This window comes from Trichosurus vulpecula, chromosome 1 (assembly GCF_011100635.1).
Source record: "Trichosurus vulpecula isolate mTriVul1 chromosome 1, mTriVul1.pri, whole genome shotgun sequence".
In the NCBI taxonomy this organism is placed as follows: Eukaryota; Metazoa; Chordata; class Mammalia; order Diprotodontia; family Phalangeridae; genus Trichosurus; species Trichosurus vulpecula.
In genome coordinates this window covers 180,449,261-180,474,618 of record NC_050573.1, presented here as the reverse complement: position 1 = coordinate 180,474,618, position 25,358 = coordinate 180,449,261, and the positions used below count along the sequence as shown (strand labels likewise).

The 25,358-nt window shown below is 38.4% G+C and overlaps 1 protein-coding gene across 2 annotated transcripts in view; it reads right to left on the bottom strand.

Annotated features, from left to right (window-relative positions):
* LOC118852104 (phosphatase and actin regulator 1) overlaps nt 1-25,358 on the bottom strand; it is a 250,220-nt gene that overhangs the window by 61,195 nt on the left and 163,667 nt on the right. For both annotated transcript variants that reach the window (XM_036761771.1, XM_036761763.1), the window contains 2 exons: nt 11,281-11,528; nt 9,601-9,757 (listed from right to left, as the gene is read on the bottom strand). In XM_036761771.1, coding sequence (XP_036617666.1) covers nt 9,601-9,757; nt 11,281-11,528 — 405 coding nt within the window. The remainder of the gene's footprint in view (nt 1-9,600; nt 9,758-11,280; nt 11,529-25,358) is intronic.

Below are 25,358 nucleotides of genomic sequence, written 5' to 3'. Positions count from 1 at the left end.
CTCAACTTTGTTGTTGATTTTTTCTTTTGTTTGTGTAGGCTACGAACACTGAGCTTGATTTTCATTCTGGGAAAAAATGTCCTAGAACTTCCTTTTTTGGAGGGGGGAGCTGACATGCTATTTTATTGGTATGGAGAACTCCCAGTAAGTATATTCCCTCCATTACTGCAGGTTAGCACCTACTCATAGTTGATAGTTTTAGAAGGTTCCTAGAGGCACTGAAAAGTTAGGTGACTTGTCTAGAGTCATACAGTCAATATATATCAGAAACTGAACTTGAAGCTGGTCTTCCTGACTTTAAGACCTATTTTCTATTCAGTGGTGCCAAATTTAAATAGAAAGAGACCCCTGTGAGCACTTGTGAGTTTTTTCATGCCCCAGGTACCCCCTGTGAATTTGATATCTTTGTACTAAATCATACTGCCTACTTAGAATATTACAATGACTACTACTACTACTATTATTACTTCTAGTACTACTACTACTTCTACTACTACAACTATTATTTCTACTACTACTATTACTTCTATTACTACTATTATTTCTACTACTACTATTACTACTACTATTATTTCTACTACTATTATTACTTCTACTACTACTATTACTTCTACTACTACTATTACTATTTCTACTACTACTACTATTACTTCTACTACTACTATTATTTCTAGTACTACTATTACTTCTACTACTACTTCTACTACTACTATTACTATTTCTACTACTACTACTATTACTTCTACTACTACTACTATTTCTACTACTATTACTTCTACTACTACTACTATTTCTACTACTATTACTTCTACTACTATTGTTTCTACTACTACTATTACTTCTATTACTACTATTTCTACTACTATTACTTCTACTACTACTACTATTATTACTTCTAGTACTACTACTACTTCTACTACTACTACTATTATTTCTACTACTACTATTACTTCTACTACTACTGCTATTTCTACTACTACTATTACTTCTACTAGTACTATTACTTCTACTACTAGTACTATTATTTCTACTACTACTACTATTACTTCTACTACTACTATTATTTCTACTACTACTATTACTTCTACTACTACTTCTACTACTACTACTATTATTATTTCTACTACTACTATTATTTCTACTACTACTATTACTTCTACTACTACTTCTACTACTACTACTATTATTATTTCTACTACTACTATTATTTCTACTACTACTATTACTTCTACTACTACTATTACTTCTACTACTATTGTTTCTACTACTACTATTACTTCTATTACTACTACTATTACTTCTACTACTACTTCTACTACTACTATTACTATTTCTACTACTACTACTATTACTTCTACTACTACTACTATTATTACTTCTAGTACTACTACTACTTCTACTACTACTACTATTATTTCTACTACTACTATTACTTCTACTACTATTTCTACTACTACTATTACTTCTACTACTACTTCTACTACTACTATTACTATTTCTACTACTACTACTATTACTATTTCTACTACTACTACTATTACTTCTACTACTACTACTACTATTTCTACTACTATTACTTCTACTACTACTACTATTATTACTTCTACTACTACTACTATTATTTCTACTACTACTATTATTTCTACTACTACTATTACTTCTACTACTACTTCTACTACTACTATTACTATTTCTACTACTACTACTATTACTTCTACTACTACTACTATTATTACTTCTAGTACTACTACTACTTCTACTACTACTACTATTATTTCTACTACTACTATTACTTCTACTACTATTTCTACTACTACTATTACTTCTACTACTACTACTACTACTACTATTACTATTTCTACTACTACTACTATTACTTCTACTACTACTATTATTACTTCTAGTACTACTACTACTTCTACTACTACTATTATTATTTCTACTACTACTATTATTTCTACTACTACTATTACTTCTACTACTATTGTTTCTACTACTACTATTACTTCTATTACTACTACTATTACTTCTACTACTACTTCTACTACTACTATTACTATTTCTACTACTACTACTATTACTTCTACTACTACTACTATTATTACTTCTAGTACTACTACTACTTCTACTACTACTACTATTATTTCTACTACTACTATTACTTCTACTACTACTATTTCTACTACTACTATTACTTCTACTACTACTTCTACTACTACTATTACTATTACTTCTACTACTACTACTACTATTTCTACTACTATTACTTCTACTACTACTACTATTATTACTTCTACTACTACTACTTCTACTACTACTACTATTATTTCTACTACTACTATTACTTCTACTACTACTGCTATTTCTATACTACTATTACTTCTACTACTACTACTATTATTTCTACTACTACTATTACTACTACTATTACTTCTACTACTACTACTATTTCTACTACTACTATTACTTCTATTACTACTACTATTTCTACTACTACTACTATTACTTCTACTACTATTGTTTCTACTACTACTATTACTTCTATTACTACTACTATTTCTACTACTACTACTACTATTTCTACTACTATTACTTCTACTACTACTACTATTATTACTTCTAGTACTACTACTACTTCTACTACTACTACTATTATTTCTACTACTACTATTACTTCTACTACTACTATTACTTCTACTACTACTTCTACTACTACTATTACTATTTCTACTACTACTACTATTACTTCTACTACTACTATTATTTCTACTACTACTATTACTTCTACTACTACTTCTACTACTACTACTATTATTATTTCTACTACTACTATTATTTCTACTACTACTATTACTTCTACTACTACTATTACTTTTAGTACTACTACTACTATTACTACTACCACTTCTACTACTACTACTACTATTACTATTACTACTTCTACTACTCCTACTACTCCTACGACCAACTAGCATTTATATAGTGTCTAGTATGTATATCAGACACTCTTACAGATGTTTTGCGAACATCTCATTTTATTATCACAACAACCCTGGGAAGATGGTGCTATTATTATCCCCATTTTAGAGTCGAGGAAACTGAGGTTAAGTGACTTGCCCAGGGTCACACGGCTAGTAAACATCCAAGGTCAGATTTGAACTCGTGTCTTCCTGACTCCAGGCCCAGGTCTCTCCACTGCACCAACCACAACAGCAGCATTAGCAGTTCATGTTCACATAGTGCCTTAGGCTTTGCAAAGCATTTTAAAGCATTATCTCATTTGATTCTCACATAGGGAGGCAGGCAGGTGCTATTTTTATTTTCATTTAACAAATGAGGAAACAGTCTCAGAGAAGTGAAGAGACTAGCTCAAGGCCACATAGCTGGCAAGTATTTAATGTGGGATTCAAAGCCAGGCCTTTTGGACTCCAAGACTAGGGCTCTATCCACCATGCACACTTCCTCCACATGAAAATCATATTAAATATATCCCCCTGTTCCCCTCCCCCCAACCAAATTGAAATAAGAATCTGGTCCATCCGCACTATTTTCCCACTTCCATACAAAACAGCTCTTTGGAATCCTTATTGATCGTTCCCTGCCTAACCAAGGTGACCTTACTAGAGGAGAGACACAGATGCACCATGTTGGGGGAGTGAGCACAGTTTTAACAAAGCAAAGTTACTGGTCAGCACACCCGGGCTGCCAGTCATATTTTGGCTGTGCTCGCCATCTGCCTGATGCCTGAGAATTTGTGGATTACTCTGCTTTATTTCTTTTTATCTGGGATGGAGAACAAGGCAGGGTAATCGATACCATAGCACACCTTCATGCAACCAGCTGGCATTACTCCACCTTGGTCACAGAATCCAAAGTACTATGGGAATCCCTGGATCTCTGCTGGTGTATGGAACTGAATGAATGAACGAATGAAAAAGCTTTCATTTGGCACCAAGCACTGTGTGGAGTTCTGGAAAGACAGAGAAAAGTGAAGACAGTGTTTGTTCTCAAGGAGCTCACATTCTATCAGGGGAAGACATAACACATGGATGTTTTCAGCTGGAGGGCATATGGAAAGACCCCCTGCTTTTCCTCCTTTGTTTCAGGTTCCACATTAATCAGGAGCTCTGGTTATATTTTTTGAGTGGCATCCTGTGAAGTCCGAGTATGATGAATGTACGGGCACAGTAAAGAAAGTGTTGATATGCTAAGAGGCTGCTGCAGAAACCAGAAATAGCTTCGGGTGCACAGGCCTTAGCATGGTGTTATTGCTGTTTAGTAATTCTTCAGTCATGCCTGACTCTCTGTGACCCCCACTGGGGGTTTTCTTGACAAAGACACTGGAATGGTTTGCCAAATCCTTCTCTAGCTTGTTTTATAGATGGAGAAATTGAAACAAATGAGATTAAATGACTTGCCCAGAGTCACACTGCTTGTAAGTGTCTGCAGAGGCCAGATTTGAACTCAGTAAGATCCCAGGTCTGGGCACTCTATCCACTAAGCCACCTTAGTGTGGTACTTGGTGCCTAATCAATGCTTTTTCATTAGTTCATTCATTCATTTGCAAATCTGCTTCTGGCTTTAGGAATCTCTATATCCGGTTGGTGAAAGGAGGGGAATATGTGTGTAAAGGTAGGGCATTTAAATCCTGCTTCTGACACTTGCTAGTCACTTAAGGTCTTGGAATCCCAGAAGACTTCTTAGAGTTCTAAGTTTTTGTCTCTGCCAAGTGCCAATGCTGGTTCTCCATGGAACTGGGAGTAAGGGGGATGATATGGCCCCTGCCCCGGGAAGATTGTGGTATAAGTGACTAGTCCAGGAAGGCAGACTAGTTTACATTGGATAAATGTGAGTAGGCTGAGACAAACAGGGAGAACAAAGGCAGCTTGCCAGCAGTGGATAGAGTGCTGGCTTTGGAATCAGGAAGAACAGAGTTCAAATCCTGTGTCAGATACTTCTTAGACATATGATCTGCATCTGTGGGCTCAGATTTAGTTTCCTCGTCTGGAAAATGGGGATAATAAAAGCATCTACCTCATTACGGTTGTTAGGAATGAAGGAAATAATATATGTGAAGTGCTTTTCAAACGTTATTATTTTCTTATTATTTTTGAAACCAGAAATGCAAAGTACAAGGTAAAATGCTTGGAAAACATTTTGTCACTTATTTCCACATTAGGAAAAATTTCATAGTTATAGGCGGTATAAAATAAACGCCAATCCTGCCCCACCTCCTTCCAAAAAAAATCTCAGACAGCTACTGCTTGAGACTAGAAGAAAGGTTCTTAAACATCTTTATTATGCTACTTTCCCAGGGGCTTTTACAATCTCCTAACTGCCCCTGTTATTGCCTCAAACTGAGAACTGGGAAAGACCTTAGTCTAAAAAGGCCAAGGTGTCCCATTGCACCCTGGCCATTTTCAGTCATCTTCATCTATATCTGGCTATTGGATCTAGATGACTCTGGAAGAAAAAAGTGAGGCTGGTGACTTTGCATAGCCCTGCCTCTCTTAAATCCAATTCACTTGGATGTCATGGCATGACCTCTCTGATGTCATGGTCCTCTTCGAGAATGGACAAACAACGACCACCACCTCCCTGCTTGCCACTGATGATGTCCTGAATACTTGGTTGGGGGGTGGGGGGAGAAAGAGTCACGACTGTGGAGGGGGAAAGGAGAGAAGAAAAAGATCTTCAGAAAGCTTGAAGCATTTGTAGGCAATAGTAGCAGAAGCGGCAGCCCCAGAGTCTCCATAGTGCAAGCTCCCAGAATGAGGCGATCAAGGTTGTGACATTTTTTGCAATTTCCTCATGTCCTCCAATTTGGAAATCGCTGTTCTAGAACCACATCTAAACAACTCTCAGTGCAGTGATGGGTGTGGCACCTAAGCTTCCATCTTTCCTCTACTGCTTTTCTAATGTCCAGCTGACATGTTATCCCTCTAATAGGAACTTTCTTCTTCTCTGTTCCTGAATTCTAAATTGATTGCCTGCCTACTACATTTCCCTCCTGCCCCCCATTGTTTGTCCTGCATTCTACCTACATTCTTCTTTATGGAAGGGCTCCTTCTGAAAGCTGTTGACCCATGCAGTGACATCCCTCTTCTAAAGCAGTCCCAGTATTAATCCTCACTTCATTGGTTAACCTCAACTTCTCTTGAGATAGAATTCTTCTCAAAGTTCAGGTCTCCTCCTGTCAAGAATGCTTGCAGACTCTCATAGTTTGAAACCATTTGATCCAGTTAACTTTTTGCTGAACTCCTCCACCTTCCACACCTGAGGGCTTGGTGAGGGGATGCAGGAATGGGAAGAAAAGAAGCTAACTATGACCTCTTTCTATTTATTTTCTTGTTGCATACAATGGCCGAATTTCATTTCAAAGGTCATTTTCTGCACAGGGGTGAAATCTTAACCTGGGAATGGTAAAGATCAAAGGTTTCATTGATAACAACTATGAGCTAGCCTAAGTGCAAGAGCTAGTCCAAATGACTTTCTTCTTAGTCCACTGCAAGATTTGAATACATCTTGTCATTTGTGATATTTAGTTTTTCTAGTCCTATTTATTTTATTTTATTTTATTTTTTGCAGACTGGGTTTCCTTATCTTGCACAGCCTGGAAATGCAACATCTACTCAAAGCCCCAATCCTATTATAATCAATATGAAAGCTTTAACCTGCTGCGTTTCTGACCTATGACAGGTCTTCCCTCCTTAAGCATCTGGTGGTTCACTGGTCCTTGGGACACACCAAACTGGTGCCAGATTTAGTGTGACACCCAATTGGCTTCGGGAAACTGCAGCTCAGAATTCCTGAGCTCCAGGGATCCATCAACCTCAGCCTCTCCAGTAGAGGGATTATAGCTGAATGCTACCATGCTTGGTCCTCCTGATCTTAGCAGGACAGAGAGTACAATATATGGATATTGTAAACAGCACAAAGAAAAAATGGTAGTTCCCTTAGGTTCAACCCATAACTCTCAGATTGGAAGATTCAGAACAGTAGTCATTCCTGAGCTTTCCTTAGAAATCCTCATTTCTAGGCTAATATTAAATCAAGCACTTCCTCTCAAATCCCATGGGGCTCCTTCCAACTTAGCTTGAAAACGACAAAAAAAAGGAAAGAGATGGGCATCAGAGAGGCCAAATCATTTGGTCTTGGAGATAAGGTCATAACACCTTAACACATCAAAATATGGCATGCCCCAGGGGACAAGTGCATTATTAAAGAAAGAGAAGTTCTACTTAAGTATCCTAAAATAACTCAGTCTACTATACTGATGGGAGAGTGTATTACCTGCCCATCCTTTGATAAAACAGAATCTCAAAGTTGGAAGGGACATCAAAGGCTACCTAGTCCAACTTCTACCTGAGCAGGAATCTCTTCTATAACATTCCCAGCAAAGTCATACAGTCTTTTCTAGAAGGCTTGTACTGAGGGGAAAATTTCTGACTCCCGTTCCACTTTTGGATAGATCTAATCCCTAGGATACTTTTTCCTTACATTAAGCTTTAATCTTCTTGTCCCAGAGTTTGGCCCTCTGGGACAAAATAAAACAAGACTAGTCCTTCTTCCAAATGACATCCCTTCAAATATTTGAAAACAGTTAACTCGTTTTTAGGCTAAACGACTCCAGTTCCTTCCATTGATGCACTTATCTTTATTGCTTTTTTTAGGTTGTCCTCTAGCCCATCAATATTCTTCCAAAAATGTGCCCAGAAAGGAATTAAATAATGTAGATTCAGTTTAACCAGGGCAGGTCGCTTCATGGTTATCATCTACATTGTTCTGGACAAAACACCTCTTACTGCCACAAAGTTCATATTAGTTTTTTTTTCCTTTTTAGAACAACTCAGTAAAATAAAATACCTGTTATGTTTCATACATACATAAAAGAAACAAAACAAACATTTAAAACAAAACAGAGCAAGAAACTTCAAACAGCAACTTCATGGATAAAGAAAAATAAAAGGAAAAATAGCAAAGAAGAAAAAAAAACCACTTTTATTTCTGGCCTTCCAACTATCAAATAACAAATCAATTACTTATTTTATAACTAAATACAGGCATACACACAAAAGTTACTGGAATGCTTGGAATAAGATTGCGTGTTTTATCACAGCTTTTTTTAGCAAGTTTTTCCACTTCCTTTGAGATTGTTAGGAATACGATCACAACATAATTAAAATCAGAAGCAGGATGGAGAACATATCAAAGGTTACCTAGTCATCCAAAATCATGGAAAAATGACTGACCATCCCTAAAATATGCACAAAAATATAAAATCTAAATAAAAATACAAACGTTTTTCTTTAAAGAGCTTTTAAGAAAACCAGGGCCTTAGAAGTTTGGTTTTTTTTCCTCTTCCTGTTGTTAATTCTCATTGTGGTTGGTAATCATTAGGACCATGTTCTCTGATTGGGTTGCAACACCCATTAGGTCTAGGCTCTCTATTTGAGGGTGGCTATGTTTAGATTCTGAGACAGGAAGCTGAGGGTTAATAGGTCATTACAGCCTTTTCTTTCTGTCTTTTTAAAAATTACCTCCCCCTATCCCAACCCCAATGTCTAGTTATCTTATTGGTGTTCTGCTTTTTGAATTCAACAGCCTCTTCCTCCTCATCTTCAGCTGCCTATTTGCTTATAGTTTCTTAGCTTCCACATCCTTATCTCCAATGATACCAGGAAAGACCAAATGCTTTGTGGCCATACGTAGATTCATGTCCACAACAGTTTTCTGGCCTATTAGTCTAATTTTTCTGATACGACTTGTTCTTGATGAAGTCATGCTAGCTCTCAGTGATTCCTGCTTCCCTTTGATGCATATAAAACCATTTGTTTAATAATGTGTTCTAGAATTTTGCCAGGAATTAAAGTTAAACTTAGTGACGTTAGTTTGTAGCTTGCTAGCATTGTGAAACACAAAAAAACTGTACCTTATACACATAGTACAAAAACCTGTATTTTGTACATCAAAATGCAGATTTATTTATTGATATAGTTTGTTTTGATATGATATGTATCAATACATAGAGATGTATTTTGCACATTTGTATATATACAAACACACATATATATATGCATACATATATGTATGTATGTATGTATGTAGGTATAGGTATTTATCTACATTTAAAAGGTCCCTTACACCAAAAGAGGCATGTTGGGGTTGAGATATGAAGTGATTTGTGTGTCTTTTAGAGCGGATGTTCTATATTACGTTACTACATTCATAAAACCTTTTGAGTACAGAGGATTTTTAAAAATTTAATTATGATTATGAGCAAACACAAAGACAACAAACCTGGTTCCACATTCATGTGAGCAGGCAATACTCTTTGACAACGCTGACTTTGCTACAGTTGGTTATTCTACTTAACAAAGCTACCTGCACACTAAATGGCTTTTCAAGTGAGGAAGATGAGATGATTGGTTCAAGAGAGGAATAACTACCATTTTCTGATGGGTGGATTTGAAGTCAGATCTCTGCAAAGGAAATTCTTCTGCTGTCACAGATAGGGCTGACTTACCTAATGGCCAGGAAAATAGAACTCTCCTCTACGGTCTCACTGAGAAGTAAGAAAGCGCTGGCCACCATCCCTACCTGGTAAGCTTGGTGCCGATCTGCTGCCTCAGCTCCAGCCTCTCCTCGTCAGTCTGCCTGGGCAAAATGTTTTTCTCTTCCAGCTCTCGCTTGGAGGGCCTGTTGCTGAGCTTGATGGCCAAGGAATCTTTTCGGCACACCTTCATAGCCAGAGAACCTGGAAGAAGACAAAAAACAGAACGTTTACCCCCACAAATACATGGATTCTCTTCCAACAACCAACAGTTGCATGATAATGTTGGAAAGAAATAGCATAAAGAGCTCAATACTCAAAAGAGTTTTAGCTTCAGCTCAAACATGGAGTTATAGAGTTTAACCAGTGAAACAGGTATTCACTGGGGTGTTGTAGATAAAAGAAACATGAGGCATGATCCCTGCTTTTAGGGAACTTACGGTTTATTGAGGGTGATAAAACTCATGCTCACTCAACAATTCAAGGACAATAGAATGCTAGAGAGTAGTAGTGACCATCAGCAGAATATGGCTCTGCAAAATGAGAGGTTAGTGTGGGCTTTGGTAGCTGGAGAAGCCTTCATTGACTTATGTGAGTCTTCAAAGGATGCGTAGAGCAGTGGAGAAAATGGCATGGGTAAAGTTACAGGAATGAAAATGAGCATGTTTTGCGCAGGCAGCTCTGCAGATGTTGGCCTTGCAATAAAGATACATAGGGAAGGGGGATTTAGGTTGTAGAGTACCTCTTGTACTAGGGAATGGTCTGAGAGCAGTTTACTTTTTAAGGATTAGTGCAAACAACTACTCAGAGGCCAGATTTGGAGTCAGCAGTTTGGGGTTCAAATCCCAGCTCAGATAATTATTAGTTTGTGTAGCCACAGTCAGGTTACTTAATTTTTCAGAGTATTAATACTTACACTATTTACTTTACAAGGTTGTTGTGAAAGAATTGCTTTGCAAACTCTAAAAGCTCGACCTAAATGAGATATTATTGGTAGCCAGAGGAGACCAATGATGTTCTATTTCCTGGGACACAATTAGCTCCTTACGACTGGGGGTCTAATTTTTCACTTTGTGGATTACTAATACCATTAGATCACTGGTTCTTCCCTCGCTTGCCTTTTGATCATCATTAACATTTCTATCAGAGACCCTTCAATCATGCTGTTCTTCCCCTGCCTTTGCAAGAAGAAAGGAAAAGAGAAGAAACTCAAATGAGACATTTCTGCTAGCTATCAGCAGTTCGATTAAATGCTTTGGACGGAAAGGAAATTGAAACTATCGGCTAGCAAAAGGTTTGGGGATTTCCTGTGGATTTTCTTTGTCTTTTCTTTCTTCCCCTATTTTATCTCAAATTAGCAGGACTATAGCTCACGCTACATTCAAATGAGTGCCATTTTATTATTCAGGTCTAGAATGATGGATTTTTAATTTTTCTCTCCTTTCTCTGCTCCTTTTCTCAGCGCATTTCAAGACACCTAAATAGGAAATTTAAATTCTGGTCTTCCAAAGTTGTTGGTGTCTGAATGAAAATGCATAATTACATACACAATGGTTGACATTAATTACTGATCATTCTCTGTGACTAAAAAAAAATTATGGTGATACAGTCAGCCTCTTTAAGGAGAAGATGAAGTGTGGTTTCATTTTAGGTCTTCCTTATGCTTTAAGGAAACAACAGAAAAATATTAGTTGGGGAGGGGGATCTGGTGAACAGTTCAGACATACTAGTGTATAACGAGCTGTCATCATCTTCGTCTTCATCCTCATCTTCCTCTTCCCTTGTGTACAGGCAGGAGGAATCTTCGTAATCAGATTCATGAGGCACATTTTCTTTATTGTCATCACATTCAATCACAACAGTTGGCACTTGTCTTAGGTCTGGAAGGCCCATGGGTCCTGTTTTTGTGACGCCATCACCCGAGTGTAAGCTAGAACTGTGGTAGGAGGAAGAACAGGGCACTCGCTGGTCAGAACTAGAAGGAAAAGAAAAAAGTAAGAATGAGTTCGGCAACATTCGGAGACATGTGTCTCAGACTTTCCAAGGTCTTTTAAAAGTAAATAACTGTATGTCAATCATCCTACATTAAGAAATTAAAGTACAATTTAAACTTAGAAATTCATATTTCTGGGGCAGCTAAGTGGAACAGTGGATAGAGTACTAGTCCTGGAGTCAGGAGGATCTGAGTTCAAATCTAGCCTCAGACACTCGACACTTACTAGCTGTGTGACCCTGGGCAAGTCACTTAGCCCTAAATGCCTGACCAAAAAAAAAAAAAAAGAAAAAGAAAAAGAAAGAAAGAAAGAAGGAAAAGAAAAGAAAAGAAAGAAAAGAAAGAAATTTGTATTTCCAGGCTGGAAAAGCTAAAGATTGGTCAGGCAATTAAAACTACTTTTCTAGTATATTATTATGCAAACAAGCATTTATTAAGCACTTGCTGTATTTGAACACTGTGCTAAGCTGTTCCTAGAACTTTTTTTAATTGTTCCAGACACATGATTTAAATATTGTAGTGAGGCCGTTGGGGCAGAAGTGCCAAGATGATATGACTCCTGCTCTGTAACTAAGAAGCTAAAAGATTTGCTCAGTGTCAAATGGCCTGAAGCATCCTGGGCCATCTCCAGTTGTCCTGATGAATGACTCTGGAGGAGAAAGTGAGGCTGGCGACTTTGCACAGCCTTCCCTCACTCAAATCAAAGTCAATTAAAAGTCATGTCATCATCTCCCTGATGTCATGATCCTCTTCGAGAATGAAGGACAAACCACACAATTTCTTTGCTCTAAGAATTTTGGTTATTCTTATGTTTTGTGCTGTTGTGGTTGTGTGTGTGTGCATTTATTTTATTTGTTGCTTTCCACTTCTCTTTTTCATTTTCTCCTCTTCCACTTCTTCGATTGTTTAGTCTGATTCTAGTTTCTAGCTTATGTGAATTTTTTTCAACAAGTTTTCCAATCTCATTTGGAAAATTATTTTTTAACCCTTTGTTCCCTAATTTAGTGACATCAGGCAGATATTCACAATAGTCTGTTGAACAGAGTTTACAGGGAAGGACCACAGGTTAGGAGTCATTATGTAACTAGGTATTGCATCTTAGGCATCCTTTGCAGTCAATCGGAGGGGATTCAGGATAGTGTGCAGCCAACTCAGCACCCTGCACTTTCAGGTGGTACTTGCTGGTCACTGATGTGGCTCTGATGATTTCTGAGATGTCCTGTCTTAGCCCTGTGCACCCCAATCCTTACTTAAGTTAGTCTTGAAATTGAGACATTTCTGAAAATAAGAAGTCAATTCATCTCAAGATGAATGCATCTTGCCTACTCAAGTATATGTGATTAATGAGGAAGTAGACAATCAAGGTATATATTGTATTTTTAACAAATTTTACTTTAAACTACATTTTCTAAAAAGTAATTTTTTGATGTATTAGGAAAAATTTCATTGTGCATCAATGCATGATGGCTCCCTTTAAAACTTTCAACTATAACATAATGATATGCCTTAATTTTGTCAATTTACTTTTTTTCATTTCATTCAATTCATTTTTTTCAGTTGTCTTCCTTTGTGAATGAACATTTTAATTATCTGCAGTTCCTTAAGCAAATAAGTATTCATATTTTCTGTCTCTCTTCCTTCTTTTTCTTATCTCACTCAGGCTAGAAGTACACTGGCCAATCTCACTGCTGATCAGCACAGAAACTTTACTGATTTGTTATTTCTGACCTGGCCTGGTTCACCTTTGCTTAGGTAGCCTGGTAGGCCCCTTGTTTCCAGAAGCCATAATGATATTGATGCTAGACTTAGTGTAGACCCCCCAATTGGCTTAGCCTACTGCAACTTAGACCTCCTGAGCTCAATAGATCTGGACTTCTTAGTGGGAGAGTTTTCAGAAGTGAGCCATGAAGCTTGGCTACAAATAACTTCTTAGTGACAAGTCATTTAGCTGGGTAGCTAGGTGGCACAGTGGATAGAGTGCCGGGTGTGGAGTCAGGAAGACTCATTTTCCCGAGTTCAAATCTGGCCTCAGACACTTCCTAGCTGTGTGACCCTGGACAAATCACTTAACCCTGTTTGCCTCAGTTTCTTCATGTGTAAAATGAGCTGGAGAAGGAAATGGCAAACCACTCTAGTACGCTTGCCAAAACAACCCCAAAAGTAGTCATGAAGAGTCAGACACGATTGAAAAACGACCAACAACAACGTTATCGTTTAGTCACTATACAGTACTGACATCTAATATAAACAAATTAAAATGAAACAAAACAAAAAAGCCCATTGACTAGGTGAGCTTATGTCATTTTGTTTTCTAAATAGGTCAATCTTCATTAAATATTGGAATGTCAAGGAGACCCATATTCCGTGGAATTTAATACATAGCAAGAGAATGGATTGCATAGAAGGTTGGCCTTTGGGGTGGGCAAAGAACGAGATGCCTAAAAGGCAGCTTTAGAGGCAAGTAAGATTTCCATTATATTGGGTGTCCATTCTGACAAATGTCAATACTGATTGCATCTTAATTGTCTACAGCAGAATATTAAGACTGTGTTTGTAGGCGATTGAAAAAAAAAAAAACAAGCTCTCTACCCTCATCCTGCCTCTGGTTGAATTAAGGGATGAAGCATACAAAGGCACAGTACTAGGGATCAGGAAACTGTATGAATGACACACAGATGGAAGATTTTCTTGGTTGTCAATAACAGTCTGTTGTGAAACAATGAGAAAAGAGGTTTGTGAAACTGGGGCACAGGATCATGTCCCTGAGGGCCAGATAGAGGAGTTGGGATTTGGCATGAAAGGAAACAGGGAAGCATTGTAAATTCCTAATCTATTCCTAATAGGAGGGTGGAAAGAATTATGTTTCCAGAATCAGAAGCCTTGAGTTCAAATCCTATCTGTGATGCTTATGGCACATATGTATTTGTCAAGTCATTTAACATCCATGGGCCTCAGTTTCTTCATCTGTAAAATGAGGGTGTTGGATTAGAGGACAACTGAGGTCCCTTTCAGCTCTCCAGTTATTTTCTTTTATTTTTTATTTTGGAGGGTGGAAGGCAGGACAATTGGGGTGAAATGACTCACCCAAGGTCACATGGCTAGTAAGTGTGTCAAGTGTCTGAGGCCAGATTTGAACTCATATCCTCCTGGCTCCAGGGCCTCGGCTCTCCAGTTATGATGCTATGGTCTTAAATCTTCGTGGAATTTGTATTTCAGATAGAGGAGGAGGAAGAGAAAGACAGCTAGAAACTCTGGCAGTGATTTATTGGTGAGGGGATGAGAGGCTGGCTTAGGATGCTGACAAGGGAAACAGAAGGGAAGACATTATGCACAAAAACCAGAAAGACTTTTTGATGGGTTGAATTTGAGGGGGAAGGAAGAGAAAGAAATTAAATATGGTTCTAATGTTTTAAGTCTGGAGGATTTGGAGAATAGTGCCTTTTTTCTTTTTCTAAAGTAATAAAAATATAGCTTATCATTGCTTTTTATTTTTTAATAATATTTTATTTTTCCCAATTACATGTAAAGATAATTTTTGAAATTAATTTAAAAATTTCATGAGCTTCAAATTTTCTCCCTCCCTCCCACACCAAGAGGGTAAGCAATTGGGTATAGGTTATATATGTGCTATTTGTGATTGCTTTTTACAGGGATTTTTGTCACAGTTAGTTTAAGCCCTTGCTTGCAATAGATGGCTGTGGATAAGAATAGACACCCTTCTTCTCAATCTGTAGCTCTTTCAAAAAAAAAATAACTGAAGCAATTCTCCAGAACTCAGTGAATGGGTCATTTCTAGAAACTGAGGTCTACTTCCAAGTTGACTGGGCCAGATTCAATCTAAAGATTGTAGTGGGGAGGAGCTTAGATCTGTACCCCAAATTTCCAAGCTAGCCAGTCCATATCACAGAAAACTTTTAAATGTTTATAATCTCTTTTCCCTCCTTTCAGACCAGGATTAGGCTCTGTTGCCATGTCTCTGGTCATATTTTGTTAGCCAGACAACAACAGGTATAAATTACTCTAACTATGGCATCCTAAGGGCATTCACCGGAATATCTAAATGAGAATCCTAGAGAGGATTAGGGATTCATATTGGCTGACAGAAATCTGACCTGCCGACTTTACGTCTAGTTGAATTTTGAATCTGGTAAGAGATAACATTTACAGACATGGCCAACGTGTTTGTCTTGTTTGACTCTATTTGTTATAAGGAAGCATTTCTATTTAGGACAGAGAGTTAGTGGGTAGTGATAAAGAGGAGAAAATGAAAGAAATCAAGCACATCAATAAAACTTGAAAGCATACACAGAAGAAAACAAAGTTCTGAAGGGGACCTAGAAAAATGGTGCTTCTGTTATTACAGTGTTAAATTTAACACTAAAAAACAACAACCAGGTTAACAGAAGATTTTGGTTTTATATTTAGTCCTCTTTTGTTCTTCCTTGTACGTTCATGTTTGTTAATGATTAATTTTTTTTAAGTCATTTGTTTTTAGTTTTCAACATTCAGTTCCACAGGCTTTTGAGTTTTAAATTTTCTCCCTCTCTCTCCCCTCCCACCTCCCCAAGATGGCATGCAATCTGATACAGGTTGTACATTGTTGATGGTTATTAAATAAATAATAAAAAGAAAGTTTAAAACAAAATTTTTGAACCTAGTGAGGATTCTCTAATCCCTGTCCTTCAGAGTACCATTCGGTCAATTGTTAGCAGCCTTGCCCTCATCCCTGCCACAGTCATGCCAACAATGGAAAATGCCCAAGGAGAGCTATATTTGGTGAAACAGTATTTCTCATGATGTTACCTTGACCTAGAATTTATTAAATAATGGCTAGAATGAGTTACTATACCTTTCAAAGTGCTTTCTTAACCTACTCCCTAGGGATGAGCAAACTCTTCAAAATAGACTCTTAAAACTACTGGGAATTGGGAACTAAGGTCATTGGGAATGTCAAATTAATTTCATTCTATTCATGTTTTGTTCAGTTATGCTTCCTGTTAGGAGACTAGGAAATGAAACCAGTCATCCATTTGTAAAACAGAAGGCAATTAGGCATTTGAATCCAGGCCACTAGGAATGGCTATATTGCACTACCCATCACTTTTTTTTTGTCACTACCAGAATGGCTAAAATTATTTTCCCTGCTTGGTTGAAAATCCTAGCATTGGTGGGGAAGTATTTTCATAAAAGTAGAATGAAAGCATTGAAGGCAGTAAACCAGAGCCCTCTCTCAGGAAGACAGTCCAAAGCAATAAAGCACAGTAACCCTGCACAGAAGATATAATGGTACCAATGTGCCATCCATCCTAACCTGTCTATGAAAAGAAAAAGAAGTTACAAGGAAATATTTATGCTTATCATGACATTTTTCAGCTCTGTACTCAAAGCTGTCAGACCAGGCCAATTAAAAACATCCATCAGAACATAGTTGAGAATCATGCATTTTTGTTGTCCATCAATTAAAACAGACACCAGAAGCATCCATCTTCACAAGATAAGAGGCATGGGATAACAAGAAGAAAGGAAGGAGTTTTTGTTCCTAATCCTCTTCAGTTAAAACCAAAGTAATTGTCTTGACATAACATACAAAGGATGAATGTATTGCAGGTGAAGAGTACTTTGTGACATTTACAACAGATCTGGTAGTCATACCATTAGGATCACTTTCATTTTTTTTTGCCTCCAATGAACAAAATAGCTGGAGAATGAAGTACAGGGGAAAAAGCACCGATGTGGACCACAGATGACCTGGATTCAAATACCTCTGATGCGTATCGCTTGTGTGATCTTGAACAAATCACTTGAACTTTCTGGGCCTCGCTTTTCTCATTTTAAAAATGAGGGGCTTGGAGCAGATGGATTGTGGGGTCCCTTCCTGTTCCAGAGATATTTATCTTGGGATATGAAAGCAAGGCTCCTCTTGTTAAAATTGGTGGTCCTTACCTTTCCTTGCATATGCAAATGTTTCATGCAAATTTATACCCCGAATTGAATTGCACCCAGTAAATATGGAGTGTGATTTCACCGCTTCCAATTTTGTCAGGCTTAACTCACTCTTTCCTAACTCATTTAGGAACCTGATTGAATTTCATCCAAATAAATGAAAAAAACATCCACTGGTGCTCAGAGCTTTCTGAGCATGATGTAATCGAGTTCAAATGTCATCAAGTTCCTGTTTCTATCTCTAAGTTACACACACACACACGCTATATTTACCTTTATCTCTTGAGTTCAGATATCACTCTATCAAAAAATATTTTACTGTTGCCCAATAGTTTTACATCACAGTAATTTCCAGATAATGCTTGTCATGGAGACCTCCCTTTTAACACAGGGTTAAAGAAAACCAAAAAAAATACAGCCTCAACTGACAGTATACACAACATTCCAAACCCACAGTCCATCCTCCTATCTACCTACTGGAAAGAGGAGGTGTGTTTCATACTCTCTGACATAAATGGCAATGTTCTTTTCTGCTGGGAGTATGTTATTGCTTATTTGGACAACACTCAACTCATAGGATCCTAGATTAAGAGCTAAAAGGGGCCTCTGAATCCAGCAAGTCTAACTCTCTCTGTTTACAGATGAGAAGTGAGGAATAGATAGATTAAATAACTTGCCCAAGATCACTCAGCTAGTAAGTGTCCTAGGTAGGTCTAGAACCCAAATCTTCTTGACTCCAAATCCAGAACCCATTGACTATACCACTTACCTCCCCCTAGTAATTCCTAGTTTGAATACTTGCTCAAAGTATGCCAGAAAGAGCCAGTTTGAAGTGGACGCTATATCATACTAACAAAGAAGACAAAGGAGGTACCCCTGGCCTAGTGCCCATCATACAATAAGTGTCTAATAAATGTTGAGTTAATGTTATTGAAAATAAAAGTTGTTGTTCAGTCATTTTTCAGTAGCATCCAACTCTTCCTGATCCCATTGGGGGTTATCTTGACAAAGATACTGGAGTGGTTTACCATTTGCTTCTCCATCTCATTTTACAGATGAGGAAATTGAGGCTTAACAGGCTTAACAGGGTTAAGTGACTTGGCCAGGGTCACACAACCAGTAAGTGTCTGAAGTTGGATTTGTTCTCAGGAAGATGAGTCTTTCTGATTCCAGGCCCAGCACTCTATCCACTGCACCACTTAGGATTCAGGGGATGCAAAGGTTATGGCCGAATCTTAAGTATTGATGCCAATGGGAAAACAGAAGAAGTTAAAGGTGAGTTTTAATTTTCTTCTCTACCCAGTTCTCTTCCCTTAGTCTATACTCCTTCCACTCTGAAGTGCTTGGCAGGGTAGCTTGGCATGGAGGAGAGTCTTTCATAGAGCACACCATCCACGGTTATGTTTACTACCTGTCAATTCAATTCATCTCAATTTGGTGAGCATTTATTAAATACCTGTTACGTGTGAGGTACCGTACGAGCTATTGGGAATACAAAAGAGTCAAAACAGCCCCCATCCTCAAGGAACTTACATCCTACCAGGGGAACACAACATGTACCGTAGATAAGTAGAAGTTATACACATACATACAATTTTACATATAACATACAAAGTAATATTGGCAAGGGAGGAGGATAAAGCAGAAAACATCTGTTCCTCCTGCTCTGTCTAACTTCATTAGAGCCAGTTTCCAGCAAAATTTCCATAAATGGTGCTTAATAATTTTTTTTTGAAAAGAGAAAAAAAAAAGAGAACTGCTGAGCTAGAGCATATATACAGCATATTCTCTAATATCTTCTTTTCACCTTTTCCTTGCCCCGGGAGATCAGCTGGTACTTTAAAGACCGATACATTGTCAATCCTTTTTTTAGAGCTTCCTGTCTTTTGATTTCCCCACCCATCACATTGGGAAAGGCAAATAGCCATGTTAATAACTGACATTTACAAAGATTTTCATGGTTTTTAAAGCACTTTCCTCATAAATAGCCCCATTTTCCAGCTGAGGTAGATGGTGTAAATATCATTCTCAATTTACAGATAAGGTAATGGAATCAGGGAGGGTACACAACAAATATGTTTGGTGCCTACAATCCAATCATTCCCCCATGTTACTTCCTATGTTATGACACTTTAAGCCCAGGGACGTTGAAGGTTAACTGATTTAGGAAAGGAGAGGCAGATTTTGAGCATTAGAATTGCTGGCCACTTTACCAAGTCATTTTTGTCAATGGTCAGCCCCTGGTCTTCTTCAGAACATAGCGAGGATGAAATATTCAACTTAATTTCTAATGAAAAATATGACAGGAAAGAATATTACTTTTTACTATCTTTATCAAGCATAGTCATTGTTAAAAATAGGGGGAAAATACACTAATCTCTGCAGAGGAAGAAGCAAATTTATTATCTGAAAACATGGCAGTGAAAATGAAATTAAACTTCAACAGATGAGTCTTTTGTAATTTACTCTGCATCTGTTATGAAGAGCGTGGCTGCTTTTTCAGGGGAGAGAGCAAGTGGGAGAGGGTATAATCAAGCACTTTTTCCCTCTTGGGAACTAAAAAAGTGTCAAAGATTGTGTTACAAATTGCAGCTCCTGAAGCTGAAATGTGACTGGAATAACTATGGGAGCACGAGGAAAACAAGAAATCAGTCTCTTCCTCAGAATGCCTACATGCTTATATGTTTGCAGAGTGTTTTTATGGTAGCCTCTGCCTAACCTTTTAAGAAAATCAATAGTGTTGCCATTTTTTTGATGGTTGCCATCCTGATTAAGATGCCCCAGCCTTCACATGTACGGAAGATACTGCTGCCCCACTCTCAATGGGGTCTGTACTTTGAATTGTGTTCCCTGTCATGATGATGATCAGGTTCTCTTAGTTGATTTCTTTTATGACCAGTAACAGATGCTTTACGAATAGATGGTCAGAGGAAGATCTTCCAAGTTGGGAAGGTGAAAAAAAAAATAGATGGTCAGGGGCGAGATGTAATAAAAACAAAAAAAAGGTCGCATAGTCAGACCTTTACATGCACAGAGCGTTCTGCACATAATCAGTGCTTAGTAAGCATTTGCTGAAGAAGGAAGTATGTTGGAGTGGAGAGAGTGCTGGACCTAAAATCAAAAAGACCTGAGTTTGAATTCCATCTTAGATACTTGTTGGATTTGTGACCCAGGGCAAATCTCTCAGGCTCCGCTGACTCATGTAAAATGAGGATACCAATGGCACCCATCTCATGGCTGAGAAACAAATGAGATAATGTCTTTAAATTGCTTGGCAAACTTCGAGGTGCTTTATAAATGTTAGCTGTTAGCATTAAATGAATAAATGAATGCTCCGTCCAGATATTCATTCTGTTACTGCCAGTGGTATCAATGAATGTTTTATGGGACAGAAAAATGGCTTCCCCTCCAGACGTTATTCTTAGAGGTTATGCTTGTTTGCTGAACATTCTTGACTTTTTTTCAGCTTTTCCTTCCACAAGCCATTATGGTTTTGTTTTCTCGGCCTTCTTGAAATTTTTATGTTTTGGGCTCACATAAGGTTTTAGGGCACTGAATTTCATAAACTGGCTATTACGCTCTGTAAGTAATCATCTCAATGAGCCCTGAAGGAGTGATAGGAATCAGCATGAACCTGGCATGCTAGACTACTACTACCACTTTCCCCTCACACCCTGGTGAAACCAGCCCGAGACCCTGTGCCCAAGATCTCTGACATTCAGTGCCCTTGTCCTGCTTCCAGTACCACAGTTATTTCTTTTTGTTCAGTCATTTCAGTTGTGTCTGACTCTTTGTGACCCCATTTGGGGTTTTCTTGGCAAAGATATTGTAATGGTTTGCCATTTCCTTCTCCAGCTCATTTTACAAATGAGGAAACTGAGGCAAACAGGGTTAAGTGACATTTCCTTCTCCAGCTTATTTTTTTCAGCCATTTTTCAATCGTGTCCAACTCTTCATGACTCCATTTGGGGTTTTCTCAGTAAAGATGCTGGAGTGGTCTGCCATTCTACAGGTCATTGTACAGATGAGGAAACTGAAGCAAAGAGGGTTAAGTGACTTGCCCAGGGTCACATGGCTAGTAAGTATCTGAGGCTGGATTTAAATTCAGGAAGATGAGTCTTCTTGATGCTAGGCCTGGAGCTCTATCCACTGCACCATCTAGCTGCCTTAGCCACAGTAACTACCCAGAAAAGCAAATTCTAACTACCAAGATCCTTGGCACTGCCAAATAGTTCCATGTTGGAGATAAATATGACATTGTAACATGCAAACAACTGTGTATATAGGTGTAGATAGTGTAAATAGGAGGTAATTTTAGAAGGCACTATGGAGGGTGGACACAGGGAGATTGTTATGGTGGAAAAGGCCTCTTGTAGAAAATAAGATTTGAGTTGAGTCTAGAAGAGTATTAGGGAATCCAGGAAGCAGAGGTGAGATGGGAAAGAATTTCAGGCATGGGGGACTCCAATGGAAAGGCAGAGTGTAGTCTCTAGTATCCCCTCCTGCTTGATTATAGAGTACTTGGAGGGGAGTGAAGTGGAAGAAAACTAGAAGGGTAGAAAGGAGCTAGGTTGTAAATGGCCTTCAACTCCAAACAAAAGAGTTTATATTTGACCCTGAAGGTAATAGGGAGCCACTGGAATTCACTGAATTGGGGAGGGTGGGGTGAGACTATCAGACTTGCTTATGTTTTAGGAAGATCACTTTGGCCTTTGAGTGGAACATGAACTGCAGCTGGGGAGATTTGAGGCAGCAGAACGATCAGGAGCCTATTGCAATAGTTCAGGTGAGAGCTGATGAGGGCCAATACCAGAGCGATGGAAGCAGTGTTGGAGGAGAGAAGGGAGTAAGCAGAAGAGATGTTGCAAAGGTCAAGAATGACAGAACCTGGCAACAGACTGGAGTATGAGGAGCCAAAGATTACCTCCAGGTTGGGAGTCTGGGTGACCAGGAGGATCGTACTTCTCTCTATACTGAAAGGAATATTTAGAAGAGGGAAAGGTTTGGGAGGAAAGATAAGTATTTCAGTTTCGGACATGGTGAATTTGAGATACTTATGGGACATTCTGTTTGACATATTCAATAAGTATTTGGTGATATGAGTATAGAGCTCAGGAGAGAGGTTGGAGTTTGATGTATAGGTCTAGAAATCACTTGCATAGGGATGATAACTGAAACCATGGTTGCTGATGAGCTCACCAAGTGAGATAGTGAAGAGGGAGAAGACAAGGCGGCCCAGGACAGAGTCTTAGGGGACACCCATGGTTAATGGATGGGACCTATATGAAGATGCAACAAAATGACTGAGAAGGAGTAGTGAAACAAGTGGGAGAGATTCAGGATCATAACAACCTAGAGAGGAGAGAATGTCCAGGAGAAGAAGGCGCTCAGTAGTGTCACAGGTGGCAGAAAAATTAAAAAAAGGCTGACATTAGATTTGGCAACTGAGAGAACATTGGAGATCAAGGAGAGCAGTTTCAGTCAAATGATAAGGGTGGAAGCCAGACTGCAGCAGAGTTCAAGTGAGAGGGGAAGTGATGTCATTAGTTATTGATGACTTTCTCAACCACTCTATGATGTCACTAACAATTGGTCACAAGGTTTAGGACTTGTGTAACTAATATGAGAACATTTCAACCAATCGAGAAAATACAAAAATAAACTTTTTAATACCTAAATTAATTAGAAATTAATAATTTGAGGAAATTTATCATAGGCACCCATTATATTTATATGCAAATAATAATAGCAAGACAACATTCAAGAGCGGGGGTGTCATCATGATTGGAGGGCTTCCCTTGGAGGCAGGAAGACAGTGACAAGGCTTGCCTCTGACATTTAACAGTTACATGACCTTGGGCAATCTCGCAGGGACTCAGGTAACTCTCTAAGACTATAAATCACAGAGAAGGTACTGATCTGAATTGGTAGAAGAAGTGACTTATGCTGATGAATTCACAGGTCTGGTAAAAAAATAAAAAACAACCCCCAAAGCCCCATTGTCTAAGAATCCCTTAGGTTTCTCTTTTGGTTTAAATACTATTCTTTTAGTCATTCTGTCTAGGACCTGTTTTCACTCTAGAAATACACAAAGTACACAAAAATACCTATTAACATTGGCATTTTGCTCTGTTTTTGGATCTGCCTATCTATCTATTCACGGCTTTGACTAGGTAGGATGAAAATTAATTTGCTAGAGATGTATTTGTTTTTTTTTCCCTTCAAAGCCCTCAGACTTAAAGAGTAGATGCTTTAATAATTTAGTTCAGCAGAACCATATAAAGTATTTAAACATCTCTAAATCAAAACCTCAATATGAAGATGAAATATCATTTTTAATAATAATGAAGGACTGTTGGCAAGTTTGATAACAATAGAAATTTCAATAGCAATAGAAATATCACTGATATTGCACAAGAGAAGCAGTGTAAAGGATTTTTTAGAGAAATGTGTTGTTGTTGTTCTGTCCCTTCAGTTGTGTCTGACTTTTTGTGACCCTTTTGGGGGTTTTCTTGGCAAAGATACTGGAGTGGTTTGCCATTTCCTTCTCCAGCTCATTTTACAGATGAGGAACTGAGGCAAACAGGGTTAAGTATCTTGCCCAGGGTCTGACAGCTAGTATCTGAGGCCAGATTTAAACTCGGGAAGATGAGTCTTCCTGACTTTAGGCCTGTCACTCTCTCCACTGCTTCATCTAGCTGCCCTTTCGAAATGTGCAGGCCCTTAGAGACAGAAGGGGAATTTTTTGACTACGTAGAAAAGTGGCTCATGACCTTGTATCACTCTCAGACCTCCCTGGTCTCCTAGAAGACAATGAGGATGTCGAGAAAACTTCTCCTTTTTTTTTATCTGTTCAGGAAGGTGGCCTCCTTTCCCCTTGAGGGAAGATCTTGTCAAAATGACAGGAACATTCGTTCCATCTGTCCTAAACAGATTATTAAAACCTACTTGTAGCCCTGACCTAGTCTAGAGGCCAGACAGAAGTAGGAGACAAATGCTTGGCAGTGGTGACACAGAGATTTCTGCTGTCTTGCTTAGAATGTCTGATTCCCATCTGTACTCTGGGCCTATTTCCTCTTTGACATCACATTCCATTTAAGACCCCGAGCCTATCTAGACTTGCCCTCACTCCTTGCATTAACACAAACAAGACAGACAACAAGAGCTCTCAGAAAGAAACATTAAGTTGGGGAGGGGAGTGGGAATGGTAAGAAACTCAAGCTTTAATTGAAGTGCTTGGAGCAATGAAGGCCCTACAGAAAAGCATCTACTTCAGGGTTTCTTTGGGAAATTTCAAATCCTTGTGAAAGCCACACACACACACACACACACACACACACACAAACACACACCAATCCTTTTTTCTTTAAGGAATTGCTTATAACGAAGGGAGAAGAATGGAATTAAATTAATCAGATGGCACTATTCAACACATCCTTTAACCATGTCCATAGCAACGAAGGAAGCAAATGGGCATCACGTGGGAAAGTGGGACCTCGTGGACCTGCCAGAAAGTATCCATTTTATAGAAAAAAAATGTTTACTTCAAGAGCAATAGAAACTAGGAATCTCAGAGTAAATAATTTCTGCCCTTCTCCATGGTCAGAGAAGAGGACTGGGAAGGAGGAATCAATCAATGGCATTTCTTAAGTGCCATGTGCCAGGTACCATGCTAGGCAAGACCAAACTAAACTAATCCCTGACTTCACAGAACTCATATTTGATCAGGCGAGGCAGTACATTCATGCATGAGTGCCTACAAATATATATACAAGACCATTTTGGGAAGGAAGGCATTAGCGACAGGAGAGATTAGGAAAGGCTTCATGTTCTTGTTCAGTCCTGTCTGACTCTTCATGACCCCATTTG